At 47.7% G+C, this 16,970-nt stretch overlaps 1 protein-coding gene across 2 annotated transcripts in view; it reads left to right on the top strand.

The window, feature by feature from the left end:
• BICD2 (BICD cargo adaptor 2) overlaps positions 1-16,970 on the top strand; it is a 79,988-nt gene that overhangs the window by 44,766 nt on the left and 18,252 nt on the right. For both annotated transcript variants that reach the window (XM_074199193.1, XM_074199192.1), the window contains exon 2: positions 7,379-7,591. In XM_074199193.1, coding sequence (XP_074055294.1) covers positions 7,379-7,591 — 213 coding nt within the window. The remainder of the gene's footprint in view (positions 1-7,378; positions 7,592-16,970) is intronic.

The raw sequence follows: 16,970 nt of genomic DNA, 5'->3' as shown, positions 1-16,970 counted from the left end.
TGAGGGTGTGTGGAATGAACACATCTCCAAGCAGAGCTCTCTGATGTGCTGCTGTCTGGGGAGGATAATTAGAGGATTACAAAGAGCCCTGGCAAGGACCTTGGAATCCAGACTCATCAGGGAGGGGCAGCTTAGGGGGCCAAAATCAATTTCCTTTTTAAAAAGAATTCCTCTTCATTAAAGACCCTCAGACAGAATCCAACTACCCTGTCCGTCCTCTGGCCTTCCTTCCTCTTGAGGCCCATGTTGGGGACCTGTTCTTGCCCTTCCTCAGCAGTCTTCTGTGGCTCCCCACTGAATCAAATTCACTCCCAATGGATATCTAGGCTGCAGCCATCCTGCTTTTGAGCCAGAGGCTTCTTTCTGTTCCTCTTTCCTGGGTCCAGAAAACCACTTTGTCCTTTTTGTTTGATTTTACTGCCCCTCTGACTGAAAGGGATCAACTGACTTCATCAGTTAGAGGCAAAAGGGACTGTCCAGGCCAACCGTGCATTTTACAGATGAGGAACTGAGGCTCAGAAGCAAAGGCGCTTCTTAGAATACAGTGAGTGGTAGAGTTGGCATTCCAAAACCAGTACCCTTTCTGTGCTGGTCACAAACCTATGGCTCCCATTCCCCTGCCAACAGGGACCTCTCCTAGCACTTAAGCTACTGCGTGCTTCTTCCAGGCCCTCCAGTCTCAAACCAAACAGTCACCACATGGGATCACAGATTTAGAACTGGGTCAGGAAACTGAGACCCTAAGAGCTCAATGGGCAGGCTGGCCAAATAGTCACCCTGTAGCAAGTAATATAACTGAGATCCCACCTGGGGCCTCCCACAGTCATGTACCATGCTGCCAACTCAGCACAAACATACACCTACCCAATTATTACTTGCGGTCTGTTCTGGGGGAGGGCCTAGGCTCCAGATCAGTCCATCTTTATATAATACTTAAGCACCTACCATGGACCCTGCCCTCAAAGACTGCAGAATAAGAGAAAATTTGACCCCCCTGGTGATTCCAGTAATTTTCTGCCTCCACCCTCATTCCTGTCTTCATTCATTATCCACTTGAGGAGTGATCAGCAGCTTCCCTGCTGACCTCCTTTCTCCCCTCTTCTTCAGTGGATCCCTCATAGGTTTACCAAAATCACCTTCCTGATTGCTACCTGGTCCTGCCCTCTGCTAAGGATCATCAGTGGCTCCCTTGGCCCACAGTTTCAAACTGGCCATTTTTCCTTTGGGCCAATTCTCCAGATGCTTGGGTCTCCTTTTTTCTTTCTTCCTGGCCATGTGTTTTATTGATGCTCGTTTTATTCTTGGAAGAAAAAAAAAAAGGCAACCCTCTCCTCCCCACCCCAGATAGAGCTGATCCATCCCAAGGATGGAACCCTCATTTCAGTGTTGAGGTCTGGTCTTTTGGACTTTCTGTAGTGAAAAGCTTGCTTCTGGGAGGAAAGAAAGGCAGGATCCTGGAGGGGCTCAGGGGAGGGCCCCCCAGCAGGTCCTTGAGCAGAGGTGATCCAGGAGCATGCTGACTCTGAGATCATATCTGCTCTGAGTGCCAGAGCTAGAACCTTGGTGCTGGAAGATGGACAGTGCCCATCTATGGCACAGCACATTGGTCAGCCTGGAAAAGAGAAGCCCAAAGTGGGGTGTGTGGAGCTTGTCAGTAGAGACATAGTTGTCTAGGTATTCACTCATTTTCGATTCTTCATCACCCTGGGTGGATCATGGCAGGTCAATGCTGCTCATGCTCCTCTGCTGCCACTGCTTTGCCATTTTCTTGGAATTAGTAAAGTGATCTGCCCAAGATCACACAGCTACTGAGTGGATCTTTCTGATTCCAGGACCACATTGTATCTACTGAGCCCCCCAGCTGCTTCCTAATGGGGAGGGGAAGAGGAGACAATAGAAAGAAAACTGATGGGCTTTGGAGAGGTGGTTGATGGTTAGGATCCTGATTTTCTGTGTGATGACCCTTAACCTTTCTGAGCCTCAGTTTGTTCATCTGTAAAACAAGGAGATTGGACTTGATTGACCTCACAGATCACCTTTAGCTCTTTGTAAAGCTGGACCCTGACTTGATCCCTGTCCAGTTCCTTAGGAGGCTCTTGCAGGTCATACCACAAAACATCCCAGTCTTGTTGGATATCCAATTGTCCTTATCTTCCCTTTTCTGACTCGTGCATCTTCATGTCCTTCCCGTGTCTAACATGGTATCTTCCACAAAGTAAATCCTCAGTAAATTTTTGCTGAGTAAATGTGATGATGTTGAATGGACAACCCCAAGATGTTTTGTTGTCTTAACATTACTGTAGGGGCGGCTAGGTGGCGCAGTGGATAGAGCACTGGCCTTGGAGTAAGGAGTACATGAGTTCAAATCTGGCCTCAGACACTTAATAAATGACCTAGCCGTGTGGCCTTGGGCAAGCTACTTAACCCCATTTACTTGCAAAAACTAAAAAAAAAAAAAAAAAAAAAAAAAAACCATTACTGTAAGAGGTGGGAGGCCAATGGGGACAATTCTGGTCTTGCCGCCTCTGGGGCGTGTTCAGGACAGGTTGCTCTCTGACGCTGCCCCAGGGCTATTCCCCAAGAAGCTTCATGTTCTCAAAAGAGCTGACTGGGCCTGCAGCTGGCTATTCATTAGGAAGCCAGCCAGCCAGCATCCTCCATTCTCCCTTCCTTCATCCTCCAGCCCTGCCCCAACCAGAGCAAAGCTTGCACACAACCCCAGGAGGAGCCCAGACCCCCACACAGGAATGGCCTTGGATGTTGAGCACCACCAAGTTAGGCCAGACCCCCTTTTGTCTAGAAGACAAACCACCAGGAAACATGATTGGATCTTGCAGGACTTGGGCAGATCCTTATCCTTGGTGGTGCTATCCTAGGATAGAGCCCAGGCCTTGGAATTAGGAGGACAAGAGTTCAAATCTGGCCTCAGACACTTAACTCTTAATAGCTGTGTGACCTTCCTATGAAAATGGGGAGCCTTGACAGGTCTTTGGTCACTTTTTAAATGGGGTGTTCATTCAGCTAACTTGTCTAGGACCTCTCTTGCTTCATAGCATTTCTTCAGAATTAGTTGTGTACCTTTCTTGCCCCCAGCCCCAGCTTCACCTCTCACCATTTGTAAAAGTCCTTCAGCATCAAGACAGTGTCCAGATCAAAACCAGGAAGGGATGTCAGAAGTGTGTCCCAGAATTTACAGTTGATTTCAGACTCCCAGACTAGGACCATTGGGTCATTGTGCCTTTGTTCTCACATCCTCAGCTCCTGGCCCTTGGGAGGCATGCAGACTAGTAGGCCTGAGCCTAGCTCCAACTAGCAGGTCTGAGTCCCACTAACCCAAGATACCCCAGGCCAGAGGAAGCATCTGTGACCCACGAGTGGAAAAGGTCCTGTTTTCAAGGCCCATTGATTAGATGGGAACGAAACTCACTGGGTTTCCTCCCAGGCCCTCCCTGGCCCCAGGTTTGGGGATCCAGCTCCATAAGGCCTATTGAGTTAACCCCTAGCTTGTAGAGTATTTAACTGTCTTCCACTCCTCTCCAGGAATGAAGGAAAAGTGGCAAACTTCTTGAGGGTGGGGAATGAATTCATGTGTCTTGAGTTTAGTAGACCAATGAGTCAACACATTTATTAAAGGAAGCACAGACAAGAACAACCTCTGCCCTCAGGGACCTTGGAAGTCTTTAGTGCTTGAAAAGTGCTGATCGGATTGATTGGAGACCAATTGGTTTGGAAATGAGATGGAGCTGCTGGTTTTCAGACCAGGATTGGAACCAGTCTTGTGTCCCTCCTTTCTACAGGTCAGTGGAGCGTGACCCTTTGGTGCTCCACACCCCAATAACCATTGCCGGTCTTCCTCTAGAACCTGTGGTAGGTGTGGAGGCTCAACCCTGTGAAGGCCCAGGTCAGAAGACTTTAGGCCTTCTTGTTATACATAGCTCCCCATTTCTGATTGGGCTTTTTTCCTTGCCCATCCCTGTCCCATCAGCCTGTTAGAATACTTTGTTGGCATGAATTTTGCCTTCGTATATAATGTTTGTGTTCATGTTGTCTCCCCCATAGAATGGAAGTTCTTTAGAGCAGAGATTTTTATTTTTGCCTGTGTCCTGGCCCAAAGTAGACTCAACATGCTTGGGTTTGTTCTTTTTTTTTTTTTTTTGCAAGCCAATGGGGGTTAAGTGGCTTGCCCAAGGCCACACAGCTAGGTAATTATTAAGTGTCTGAGGCCAGATTTGAACCCAGGTACTCCTGACTCCAGGGCCTGTGCTCTATCCACTGCACCACCCAGCCGCCCCTAAGGTGCTTGTTGGTGGTTGACAGTGGGGGCTGGGACTTGGTGATCCTAGCCAACCTGATCCCCTCATCCTAGTCTCCCGTCTTTTGGCACCGAGGTGGGGGGGTGCTAATCTGTCCTGATATGCCAATTACTTCTTAAATGAAAATGCCAGTGACGGGACAAGAGCAGCCACTGAAATCTTCCCTTCCTCTCATTAGAGCTAATTAAAAAACATAGAACAACAAGTTAGCCCTTCCTGACACTCTGGCTCTGGTTTTGCATCCTGATTGGCAGGAAGACTGGATTTTATCAAAGGCCTTGGCATCATTTTCTGTGACGTCCTTGGAGCTGAGATGGAGAAACAGACTTGGTGGCCAGGCAGTCTCTTTGAGTTAATTTGGGTCTTCTGGTGTGGATCTGAGGAGAGGATGTTCTAGGTTTGAGTTTCTCCCTTGTATTCTATCCAGTGTTTTTATATATGACTTGGAAGACATGGTCAGTTCGTGCTTATCTGACTCAGAGGTGGCAGACTCGGAGATTTTAATAATTGCTATTTTTTTTATGTTGCTAGTGACCCCTTTTTAAAAAAAATGTTTATTTAAGGCAATGGGGTTAAGTGGCTTGCCCAAGGTCACAGAGCTGGGTGATTAATAACTGAGGTCTGATTTGAACTCAGCTCCTCCTGACTCGAGGGCCAGTGCTCTGTCCACTGTGCCACCTAGCTGCCCCTACTAGTGGCCCTTTTGAGGAAGGGGAGAAACTGAGGATCCAAAGATATCATGATGAGCTGAAATAAATAAAACCAGATTGTATGGGGATAAATGGATGGCACCTGCACAACTCCCTCTCAAGGTTGTTCTATGGACAAAATGAGATAATAAATGTAATGGACTTTGGAAACTTTGTTATCGTTATTTGTTTCAGTCGTATCCAACTCCTGGCTCCATTTGGCATTTTCTTGGCAACGATACTGGAGGGGTTTTATGTTTCCTTCTCCAGCTCATTTTCCAGATGAGGAAACCAAGGCACGCACGTGGGCAGCTAAGGCCCCACACTGTGCGTCATGGCGCCACCTGGCGGGCGCCTGGCAAGCCTTAGCTCCTCTGAGCAGCTAAACCCCATTGTAGATAGAACAGTAACTTTAACCCGGACGGACCCTGGTGCGGCTCAGATCCCTGGATTGAGCTGAGTTTCTTCTCTAGCCTTTGTGACTGGACTGGAGGACACACCACAGGGACCCAGGGCTTGAAAGGTTTTCCTGTGTGGGAGGAGCCGTCTCAGAATTTTGCTTTAAAGGCCCAGAATAAAATCCACCAAGATTACTAAGAAAACCACTGGTGTTGAAGATGACATCTGTCAGTATCTTGTAATATCATATCATACAGTTAGATGACGCACCCAGGCCAGAGCGCGGCCCAAGTCCAGGTTTTCATCGGCTTCACCGCCTGCCCCTGCTTTAGGAGAAAGCGAGTTTGTTCGGAAGTTCTATAGGAGGCTTCTGGGTTTCATTCAGTCCCACAGCATTTGTTCAGTCCGTGCAGCCTCTGCCCTTTTGCTCTCTTGGGGGCTGACATCATGGACCAAGAAAAATGGAATTCAAATTCATAGTCCCTTCAGATGATGGTCAGGGCTGCAGGTTTCCTAACAGATGGCCTTCTGTTCCCTACATTCCAGGGGGAACCATTCCCCCAGGCACCAACTTTGACCCATTCAGGTCTAAATGCAGTCAGTGGCCCCCTTGCTTCCGAACCTGGGTGCCACTTCTCCTCCCTTTCCCCTTTCTTTCCAAGGCTGCAAAGCTCTTCCTTTATGATGATGCAGAAACAAGGCCCATGAAAAAATTCTCTGTATTCAGTAGATCATCTTTTTCTAGTCCTCATTTTAAAAAGTAAATAGTAGGGGTGGCTAGGTGGTGCAGTGGATGGAGCACTGGCCCTGGAATCAGGAGTACCTGGGTTCAAATCTGATCTCAGACACTTCATAATGACCTAGCTGTGTGGCCTTGGGCAAACCACTTAACCCCATTTGCCTTGAAAAATCTAAAAAAATAAAAATAAAAAGTAAACGGCATACATAGGATTCTTATTTCTCTAAACAAGTTTTCTAAACAAGTGGCCTCAACTTGACCCCTTTGTGGGTCCAGACCCTTGTTCAGAATGATTTCCTCTTTGGACCTTCATCCTTTCCAGAGGAAATCCAGACTTGAACTGACAAGTATTTGAGTGAGGGTTTTGCTTCTCTCTGCAGATTGACTCACCAGCTTTCCTTTATCCCTGGTATGAGCCCCTTTTGACACCTTCATTAAACCCTCTCTTTTCCCTGGTCCGGGGTGAGACCCATTTCCTGTGATTAGGAGGAAAGATGCCCTAATCCCATTCCAAGCTGGGTACAGGTTGGTCATGAGACGTGGAAGAGGAAGGGTGGGGAGGACTAGAGGCCAGGCTGGGAAAAGGAAGTGGAGCTCAGAGGCATTGTCCTGACCAGTCTTGACCTTGAAGGCAGAGACAGAAACCCACTTCTTTCCCCTTCGGGGGGGGGGGGGGAGGACTCCAGGTCCAGGATACTGCCCAGCAGTTCTTCTGGCCCTAGGTTTTGCTTCTCCGGTTTTCCCGTTTGTGAGGCAGTGGTAGCCCTGGTCTCTTTTCCTTCCAAGGCCGTTCTTCTCTCCTCCTCTGTTGCCAAAGTGTTATTCTGAAAACTTAGGTCCAACCATGTCACTGTCCTGTTCCATAAACTCTGGCTTCCTCTGATCAAGTACAGACCCCCTGATGGCCATTGAAAGCCCTCTCCCCATGGGGTCTACCTCCCATTTCCCTTCCCAATTTTGAGTCCAGCCAGGTTGGTTCCTGGGATATTGCATCTCCCATCTCAGCCTTTAGCCAAACTGCTTCTCAGAACTCTCGGTTTCCCCACTGCCTCCTTCTGATCTATCCTCACCCTCACCCCAACCTTTATGGTTGTACTTATAGTATATGTTCTTATATATTCACCAGCTTTCCATACGAGGGCATCTGGGATCACTATGGGGACAAGGGCTGGGGTCTGGAAAGAAGGTGCCCCTGTTTTTGACCTTCCACTCAGAGTCAATTTCCTTTGTCTCTGCAGGCCTTTGGGCAAGCTCACACCAACCACAAGAAGGTGGCTGCAGATGGCGAGAGCCGGGAAGAGACTCTCATCCAGGAGTCGGCCACCAAGGAGGAGTACTATGTCCGCAAGGTTCTGGAGCTGCAGACAGAACTGAAGCAGCTGCGCAATGTCCTGACCAACACACAGTCGGAAAACGAGCGACTGAATTCTGTGGCCCAGGAGCTAAAGGAGGTAAAGTCCCTCTGAGGATGATGGGGGATGGCCACATCTGGAAGAGTCAGGGCCTTAGTTGAGCAGGAGAAAAGAGGCCATGCCCAGAATTTAGCTCAGCTGAGAGGAAGATGGCCAAGCCCAGGTTGGAGGACTTGTGTTGACCAGGATGTTTGAATGATAATGAACATGGCCTGTTGGGGCAGGTGTTGAAAGAAGGAGAGTAGAAATCAAAGCTTGCCCAGTCCAGGCTCTATGTTGCCCAGGCTCCATCTTCTAGGCATCTAGGAGCTTTTGAATGTGTCTGAGGAGAGCATTGACCAGATAAAAGGAATCTGGAGGAGCAGTGTCCTTGGGGCTCCTCTTCCCCTTGGTTCAGGCCAATACTGGACCTGCCCCCCTCCATCTGTGGTCACAAATCACAGCAGAGGCAGCCCCTACCCCACCACACCCTCATCCTTTGGAGGACCCAAAGGGCAGCCCCTGATTTCCATCAGGAAACCATATGTGGGCACACTTTAATGACCTGGAGCCCAGTGTAGCCTCAGTCTTAAAAGCTAGGGCTTTAGCTTGTCCTGGTTTCTTAGATTTATGGCTGGAAGGAGGAACAGAAAAGCCCTCCCCCTTCCTTCTTTTCAGATGGAATTCATTGACTTACCCAATGTCACACAGGTGCCAAAGAGTCTGGGTTCCCCGACAGTCTAGAGGAAGCACAGGAGAACTCAGCCTGGCACGAAGGTGCTATCCCCAGAGGGGCACCCTAGATGGTCTCTTGGTATTTGAAGGACTGCCTTGGTGGGACTTGTAGTAAGAGAAGCAGAAGACATAAGTTACGGCTAAGGAGGAGGTGACCCTTCTGCCCACAGGGCCCACATGCAGTAGAATGGGCACTAGCATCAAGATTCTTGTATACCAGTCCTACTCCTGCCTGTGGTGGCCATGCGAGGGAGCTGGCTCAGCTTCAGCCACTCAACAGGGGAAGTAGTCATCTCAGGACTAGGGACGTGTTCCTTTCTCAGTCCCTTCATCTCCTTGCCATGCCAGAATTTAGCTCAGCTGAGGCCTCTCCTGACTTGGGTTTCCCAGTGACATTGTGAAGCAGGCCCTCCTGGTAAACTAGCATCCCCATTTTACAGATGAGGAAACTGAGACTGAGAGGGGTTAAATGACCTATCCAGGTCATCTCAGACTTAGCAGTAGTATCACTCGAGCACCAAACCTGGGCTGCAGACTAGGGCAGACCATATCCCAGCCCTGCCCATTTTACAGATGAGAAAACAAAGGTCCAGAAAAGTGAAATGACTGCCCTAGAATCACTCTGCTAGTGAGGATGTCATGCTAGTGAGATTAGATCTCAATGTATGGGGTGTTTGTTTACTAAAGGAATTTTAGGTTTGTCTGGAAAGTTTGGTCCTGACCCTCTCTTGTCTCCTCCAGCCCCCACCCCTCTGACCTCCCACAAGGTGACTATCCCAGAAGGAGGAAGGGCCAGGCTGGGCTGGCCTGTTTATCACGAATCTTGGCCCTCTGGGAGGAGGTCAAAGATCAGTCCCAGCTCCAGGAGTCCTCCCCTGTCAGTGGTGTTAGAGCTGGGCCTGGTGGGCACAGTGGTGGCCACCAGCACTATCCTGGAGTGATTCATGACATCATGTATTCTGCAACGAAGAAAGGGGTCTCCCTGCCCTCTGCCATCCAGAGTCTGGTGGGGAGGGGGATAGTGAACAGACAGCAGGATGTCTGTCTGGCCTCCAGGAAGAGATGGCCCCCTGGCCTGACCTCTTCTCATCCCATCTCCTCCTGTTCTCTTCCCCATCCTTACCTCCTCCCCAGGGTAGGCTGCCATCTTGCTACTGTGCTCATATTCCCTCCTTCCTTTCAGTTTAGAACAGGCTTGTCCTTTGGAAGCATGTTGTGGCTGGTCTCACCGGTCTGATCTCCCCCACCCCACTGGGCCCGGCAAGCTGAGGCAGCTCTGGGCAGGCGGGGTGGGGGGTGCAGCTTTGCTGAGTCAGGGTCTGAGACTGGGTTTACCAGGCTCTCCAACGTGACAGTTCCCAGGCTTTCTCCCCAATTTACTAAAGAGGGAATTGAGACTTCAGGAGGTGATTTATGAGGTGCCCACCATGTTGGGTGTTGAGTTTTCATCCACACAACCACCCCAGAAGGCAGGTGCTGCTGTGATCCCATTTTACAGTTGAGGAAACAGAGGCAGATAAGTACCTTGCCCTGGACAGCTGCCTAGTATATATAGTTAGATTTGAACTCAGATCTTCCTGACTTGGCCCCAAATTACTTGGTCTTTATTGATCAGGGTCTGTTAGGCACCACCTCCAGAAGAGGCATTAGGTGGGGAGGGTCAAGGCCTCCAGTCCTTGAGGCGAAGAGGGTCACAACAGGCCAGGGAGGGGAGAAGGAATATCACATGTGGAGAGGATGTGACATGATGGGGTGGGTAATGGGGAAGACCATGTAGGAAGCCAGGAGAGGAGCCCCTGGACCTAATTGGCCAGAGGAGTGCCCATCATCAGCTTTCTGGGGGATAGTTGTGCATCCTCTGCCTTGGGGAGAGGCCCACACCATGTTAGGACAGGTCCAGCTCCTCACGTAGAGCATTGAATTCCTTAGACTGAGGTCAGGCAGGGCCTCCTCAAATGTGTTCGTCATGTCAGAGCCATCCCTGGGTCTGCCAGGGATGGCTCTGGTTGAGGAAGTGGACATAGCCAGCCTGGGTCCCATCGCCCATCTCTGCTCTTGACCTCCCTGACCTTGCCCAGATCTAGGATCCCTCTCATCTGTCTGTACTCCCACGTGGCTGCCCTCATCCTGACCCCGAGGCCCAGCTCTCTTGGGCCAAGTTTCCAGCTACCTGGCAGACAGTCGCTGCCTATTTTCCCTTCAAACAGGCTCCTGTTGCCCTCTGCTACATGACTCTTCATGATCAGTGAGGAAGGTCACGTCGGATGGTCTTTCCATGGGGTCCTTCTGGAGCCTGGCAGGTCCCCAGAGCCTGGCTCAGGGCCCTGGCTTTTCCACTCTGATTATTGGAGCTCCTTCCCAATTGCATCACTACCCTCTGCCTCCTACCTCCACCCCAGCACACACACATTCATGTGACCCATGTCTCCTCCCCATTGTTTGGAGAAGCAGACCCATATGCCCCTTTCAACTTCAACCTCCACTGTTATTTGGGGCTCACAGACCCCCCCCCCAGAAAAAAAAAGCTCAGCCAGGTCATCCTCCAAGAAGCAAAAGAAGCTAGCAGCCTGGACCGGGTCTGAGTCCACATCCACATTGACTTCTTACACCCCCGCTTCTCCCTCCTTTTTGTCTCTTCCTCTTCTTTCCCCTTCTTTCCCCCTTCTCCTTCTTCTCCCTCATTCCCTCTCTCTTGTCTGTCTCTGTCTCTTTATGTCTCTCTCTGCCTCTCTTCCCACTCTCTCCCTACCCTTTCTCTCTTCTCACTCTTTCTCCCTCCATCCCCATCCCCAGTCAGACTGGCTTAATAATGGACCTTGTTCTTTCCTGCCCCCATTATGTCCCTCCAATTGATGATGGCCTCCCCTCTTCTTTGTCTCTAACAAATCTTCCCTCTCTCCCAATCCAGCTTGCAGCCTGTGTTCTGAAGTCTCTCTGGACCCCTATGCTCCCAGTGACACCCCCCTCCCCAGGTTCTCCTGCAGAGCCAGGCCCCTCCACTATTGTCAGCCTCTATCCTCTGGCTGACATTTGTTTTCTTTCTCTCCTTTGGTTCCCGTCATTTCAGCTAAACTAAACTGTTGGTTTCTGGGGTGCCTAAGCCCCATAGAGAGACCCCAGTCTGCTTAGAGCTGGAAGGGCTCTCCAAGACCAAGCTTGGGGCCCAGGGAGGACTTGTCTAAAGTCGCTTGGATGGGAATCATCTGAGGCGGGTTTTGAACCCAGGGCCAGAGCTCACTGGACCTGCTGTCTCTTGTTCATGCCATAGTGTGTTTCCTCCTAGGATGGACACAGGCCAGAGCCCATTCCCTGCCAAAAAATGAATGGACCCTGAGTGTGGAGGGCAGTAGAGACAGGGCAGAGCAGGGACCTTCCCCATCCTCGGAGGACAAGGATGACCTCAAACCCATCTTGGAGCCAAAGTGAAGGCTACCTGACCCTGACAGGAATTGGGAAGTGTGGGGGGATGGCAGGATGGGGCAGGGGTCAGCCACTTGTGTTTTCTGGGTCCTGTCCCTCTAGAAGAATGACAAGTAGTATGATTAATCGTGCCAATGCCATCTACTTGGCTCCATATAATGGTAAAGGTGAAGTCAAGGGCTCCCCTCCCTCAGTGTTCAGACCTGGCAGAGATGGTTGAAGCTAGGCTTTCTCCAGCAGGATTTTCCCAGTTGAAGCTGGGGATGAATAGAAGCCTTTAGAAGAGGGTCTGGGGACCAGAGGGAAGACTCTGAGCTACCGTTGGGGGAAGACCTCTGGAAGATGGTGCTGTCCCCCACCGCCCAGCTGCTGAGGGTCCCCAGTCATGGGCTTCTCCATTTTTGAGTTCCACCACCTCTAAAAACAACAAATGTGAAATCATAGCTCCAGCAGTAAAGTTTGAATGAGCTGCTAATTCGGGAGCCACTAACAAAGTTGGCTTGGGACTGGCCCGTTGCTGAACCCACCAACCCCCCCCTCCCCGCCATGGTTCTGAAAAGGTCACCAGAGCAGCAAATCGATATGCAGGGGGAGGGGGCATTCCAGCCAGCTAAAAGGTGATGCCTGACTTCTAGGCCTCTAGGACTCAGTTTCCTCATCTGTCAACTGAGAGGGTCAGTTCTGGGTTCGAAGTACACTAAGTGCATATTGAGACTGCGTGGGCTATCTGTTTTAGGGAGGGGCAGTCCTGCCCTCAAGGAGCTCACAGTCTAAGGGAAGTCGCCAAATACACCCAGACTAGATAGATCCAGGATAAATTGGAGATGGACTTCCTGTAAGGGGGGCGGGGTTGAACTGGGCAAGGTCTATAGAGGCCCAGCCAAGCTCGGGGCCCTGGTGGCTAAAAAGGGAGGAGATGGTCCATACGAGCCTTGGAAAGACTCACTTATGGGTGGGCAACTCCCAGGTTGGGAGCCTGGGGTCCAGGAGGATTGTGGCACACTTGACCAGTGCAGGTGCTTTGCTACATGACCCTCCTGGACCTCAGCTTTCTCATTTGTGAAATGGGGGGAATGATACTCTGCCACTAATGCTGCAGGGTGTTATTAGGGAAGCTTTTAGTGTCTCTTCAAGGTCATGCTCCATAAGTGGGAAGGAGCCCCACTGCTGAGCTGTGGGGGCCACTGTAGAGAGGGCCAGAGAAGCCAGTGCCCATTTGGATGGAGGCACTGGGCTCCATATTCTGCCCGAGCAGTTTGCTGAAGAGAGCGTCTACCTAGGAATTTGATAAAGCAACAATAATCATGTTATTAATCATTTTGACACCTTTTGCCAGTATTAGTTGTCTGCCAGTATCTGCCCTCTCTCCCACCACCACCACCACAGAATTGGACTCTTCCTTGGAACAAAAAAGGAAACCATAAGCAAAAGCAGCCAGTCGGGTGATTCATGTTATTGTGTATGCTGCATTCTACCTCTGTGTGTCCTCACACCCCCAGACACAGGACCTCCGAACTACAGGGCCAATGCACTATTCAATGTGCCACCTCACTGCCCCAATCCCCCCCCCCCCCTTGGTACGAAGACATTATTAACTTTCTGACCTCCACCTCATTCAGACTCCTCTTTATCATTTGAGAAAAGCAAGCTTTGAGTAGCCACATAAATCAGACACAAATCCCACCATTGACCTTTATTACCTGTGTGATCTTGGGCATATCTCCAAACCTCTGTTTCTTCCCCTGTAAAATGATGGGGTTAAGCTTATGGGCTCCATTGCACTCCAGATCTGTTTCATGGACTGGAATATAGCCTGGAGGCAGACCCACCCCATGCCCTTCTGTGTAGGGCCCAACTGATGCTACCCATCTGCTCAGATCCATGGTGTTCTTTGCAGGACGCTGGCTGTGGCCATCGCAAAGGCTGGGGTTGTGACCTCCCAAGGTAAAGCGTGTTATGTCCTCCCTTGGGGAAAGAGGCGTCTGTCTGGGGCTCATTCTCTAGGCAGCATCCTTTGTCTTTCTTGGCAGCCCACACAGCTAGCCTGCAGAGAAACCACTGTGGATCTCTGCTGCAGAGACAGGCACCTGGGCAGCTCCCAGCCCTCTTACCTTATCTGCCTCCCACCCCAAAATGGCAGAACTCTTGTTGTGGTGGTGTTTCCTCTTCGGTGACCTATGGGCCTCTCTCCAGGCCACATCATGATCCTGGGGTCTTCCTCTTAGCCTCCCCATAGCCCCTACAATGAAGTACCAAGCTTGGAAGCCAAATTCTTTTTTTTTTTTTTTTGAAGATCATAAACTTTGGTCTTTATTTAAACTCCACAGTTCTTTCTCTGAGATACGGATGGCATTCTCCATCACAAGTCCCTTAAAATTTGCTTTGATTATTGTACTGCTGAAATGAACAAGTCCATCAAGGTTGATCATCACCCCATGTTGTTGTTAGTATGAATAATGTTCTGGTTCTGCTCATTACACTCAGCATCAGTTTATACAAGTCTTCCCAGGTTTTTCTGAAATCCTGTCCCTTATTTCTTTTTTTTAATTTATTTTTATTAAAGATATTATTTGAGTTTTACAGTTTTCCCCCCAATCTTACTTCCCTTCCACCCACTCCCCACGAAAAGCAATCTGTCAGTCTTTAATTTGTTTCCATGTTGTACATTGATCCAAATTGAATGTGATGAGAGAGAAATCATATCCTTAAGGAAGAGACAAAAAGTCTAAGAGATAACAAGATCCAACAATAAGATATGTTTTTTTCCTAAATTAAAGGGAATAGTCCTTGAACTTTGTTCAAACTCCACGGCTCTTTATCTGGATACAGATGGCACTCTCCTTTGCAGACAGCCCAAAATTGTTCCTGATTGTTGCACTGAATCCTTCAAGTCCTTGAATATCACCCCCATATTGCTGTTAGGGTATACGGTGTCTTTCTGGTTCTGCTCATCTCACTCAGCTCAGTTCATGCAAATCCCTCTAGGCTTCCCTTAATTCCCATCCCTCCTGGTTTCTAATACAATAGTGTTCCATGACATATATAGCCCACAGTTTGCTAAGCCATTTCCCAGTTGAAGGACATTTACTTGATTTCCAATTCTTTGCCACCACAAACAGGGCTGCTATGAATATTTTTGTACAAGTGATGTTTTTACCCTTTTTCATCATCTCTTCAAGGTATAGACCCAGTAGTGGTATTGCTGGGTCTAAGGGTATGCTCATTTTTGTTGCCCTTTGGGCATAGTTCCAAATTTCTCTCCGGAAAGGTTGGATGAATTCACAGCTCCACCAGCAGTGTAATAGTGTCCCAGATTTCCCACAACCCTTCCAACAATGATCATTATCCTTTCTGGTCATATTCACCAGTCTGAGAGGGGTGAGGTGGTACCTCAGAGAAGCTTTAATTTACATTTCTCTAATAATTAATGATTTAGAGCAGTTTTTCAGATGGCTATGGATTGCTTTGATCTCCTCATCTGTAAATTGCCTTTGCATATCCTTTGACCATTTGTCAATTGGGGAATGGCTTTTTGTTTTAAGAATATGACTCAATTCTCTGTATATTTTAGAAATGAGTCCTTTGTCAGAACCATTAGTTGTAAAGATTGTTTCCCAATTTACTACATTTCTTTTGATCTTGGTTACAGTAGTTTTATCTGTGCATTTAATTTAATGTAATCAAAATCATCTAGTTGGTTTTTGGTGATGTTCTCCAACTCTTCCTTAGTCATAAACTGCTTCCCTTTCCATAGATCTGACAGGTAGACTAGTCCTTGATCTTACAATTTGCTTATAGTATTGTTTATGTCTAAATCCTGTAACCATTTGGATCTTATCTTGGTAAAGCGTGTTAGGTGTTGGTCTAATCTAAGTTTCTTCCATGCTAACTTCCAATTTTCCCAGCAGTTTTTATCAAAGAGAGAGTTTTTATCCCAATAGCTGGACTCTTTGGGTTTATCGAACAGCAGATTACTATAATCGTCTCCTGCTTTTGCACCTAGTCTATTCCACTGGTCTATTTCTTAGCCAATACCAAACAGTTTTGATGACTGATGCTTTATAATATAATTTTAGATCAGGTAGGGCTAAGCCCCCTTCTTTTGCACTTTTTTTCATTAAGCTCCTGGCAATTCTTGACTTTTTATTTCTCCATATGAATTTACTTACAATTTTTTCGAACTCGTTAAAGTAATTTTTTGGAATTTTGATTGGTAGGGCACTAAACAGATAGTTTAGGTTTGGTAAAATTGTCATTTTTATTATGTTAGCTCTACCTATCCATGAGCAGTTGGTATTTGCCTAGTTATTTAAATCTGATTTAATTTGTGTGAGAAGTGTTTTATAATTGTTTTCAAAAAGTTTCTGAGTCTGTCTTGGCAAATAGACTCCCAAATATTTTATGTTGTCTGAGGTTACTTTGAATGGGATTTCTCTTTCTAGCTCTTTCTGCTGTATCTTGCTAGTCATATATAGAAAAGTTGAGGATTTATGGGGGTTTATTTTATAACCTGCAACTTTGTTAAAATTGCTAATTGTTTCCAGTAGTTTTTGGATGATTTCTTGGGATTCTCTAGGTAGACCATCATGTCATCAGCAAAGAGTGAGTGAGAGTTTTTTGTCTCTTCCTTCCCAATTCTAATTCCTTCAATTTCTTTTTCTTCTCTAATTGCTGAAGCTAACATTTCTAATGCAATACTGAATAGTAGTGGTGATAATGGGCACCCTTGTTTCACCCCTGATCTTATTGGGAATGGCTCTAGCCTCTCTCCATTGAATATAATGCTTGTTGATGGTTTCAGATAGATACTGCTAATTATTTTAAGGAACAGTCCATTTATTCCTACACTCTCTAGTGTTGTTAGTAGGAATGGATGCTGTATTTTGTCAAAAGCTTTTTCAGCATCTATTGATATGATCATATGATTTCTGATGGGCTTGTTGTTGATATAATTGAGTATACTAACAGTTTTCCTAACCAACCCTGCATTCCTGGGATAAATCATACTTGGTCATAATGTATTATCCTAGTGATGACTTGTTGTAATCATTTCGCTAAGATTTTATTTAGGATTTTTGCATCTATATTCATCAGGCAGATAGGTCTATAATTTTCATTCTGTTTTAACTCTTCCTAGACATTGGTTTCATAGAAAGAGTTAGGCAGAGTTCCATCTTTCCCTATTTTTCCAAAGAGTTTATATAGAATCGGAACCAATTGTTCCTTAAATGTTTAGTAGAATTCACTTGTGAATCCATCAGGCCCTGGAGATTTCTTCTTAGGG

Source organism: Macrotis lagotis, chromosome 8 (assembly GCF_037893015.1).
Source record: "Macrotis lagotis isolate mMagLag1 chromosome 8, bilby.v1.9.chrom.fasta, whole genome shotgun sequence".
Lineage (NCBI taxonomy): Eukaryota > Metazoa > Chordata > Mammalia > Peramelemorphia > Peramelidae > Macrotis > Macrotis lagotis.
The sequence above is the reverse complement of the archived record's forward strand: the minus strand, read 5'-3'. Positions and strand labels throughout refer to the sequence as shown.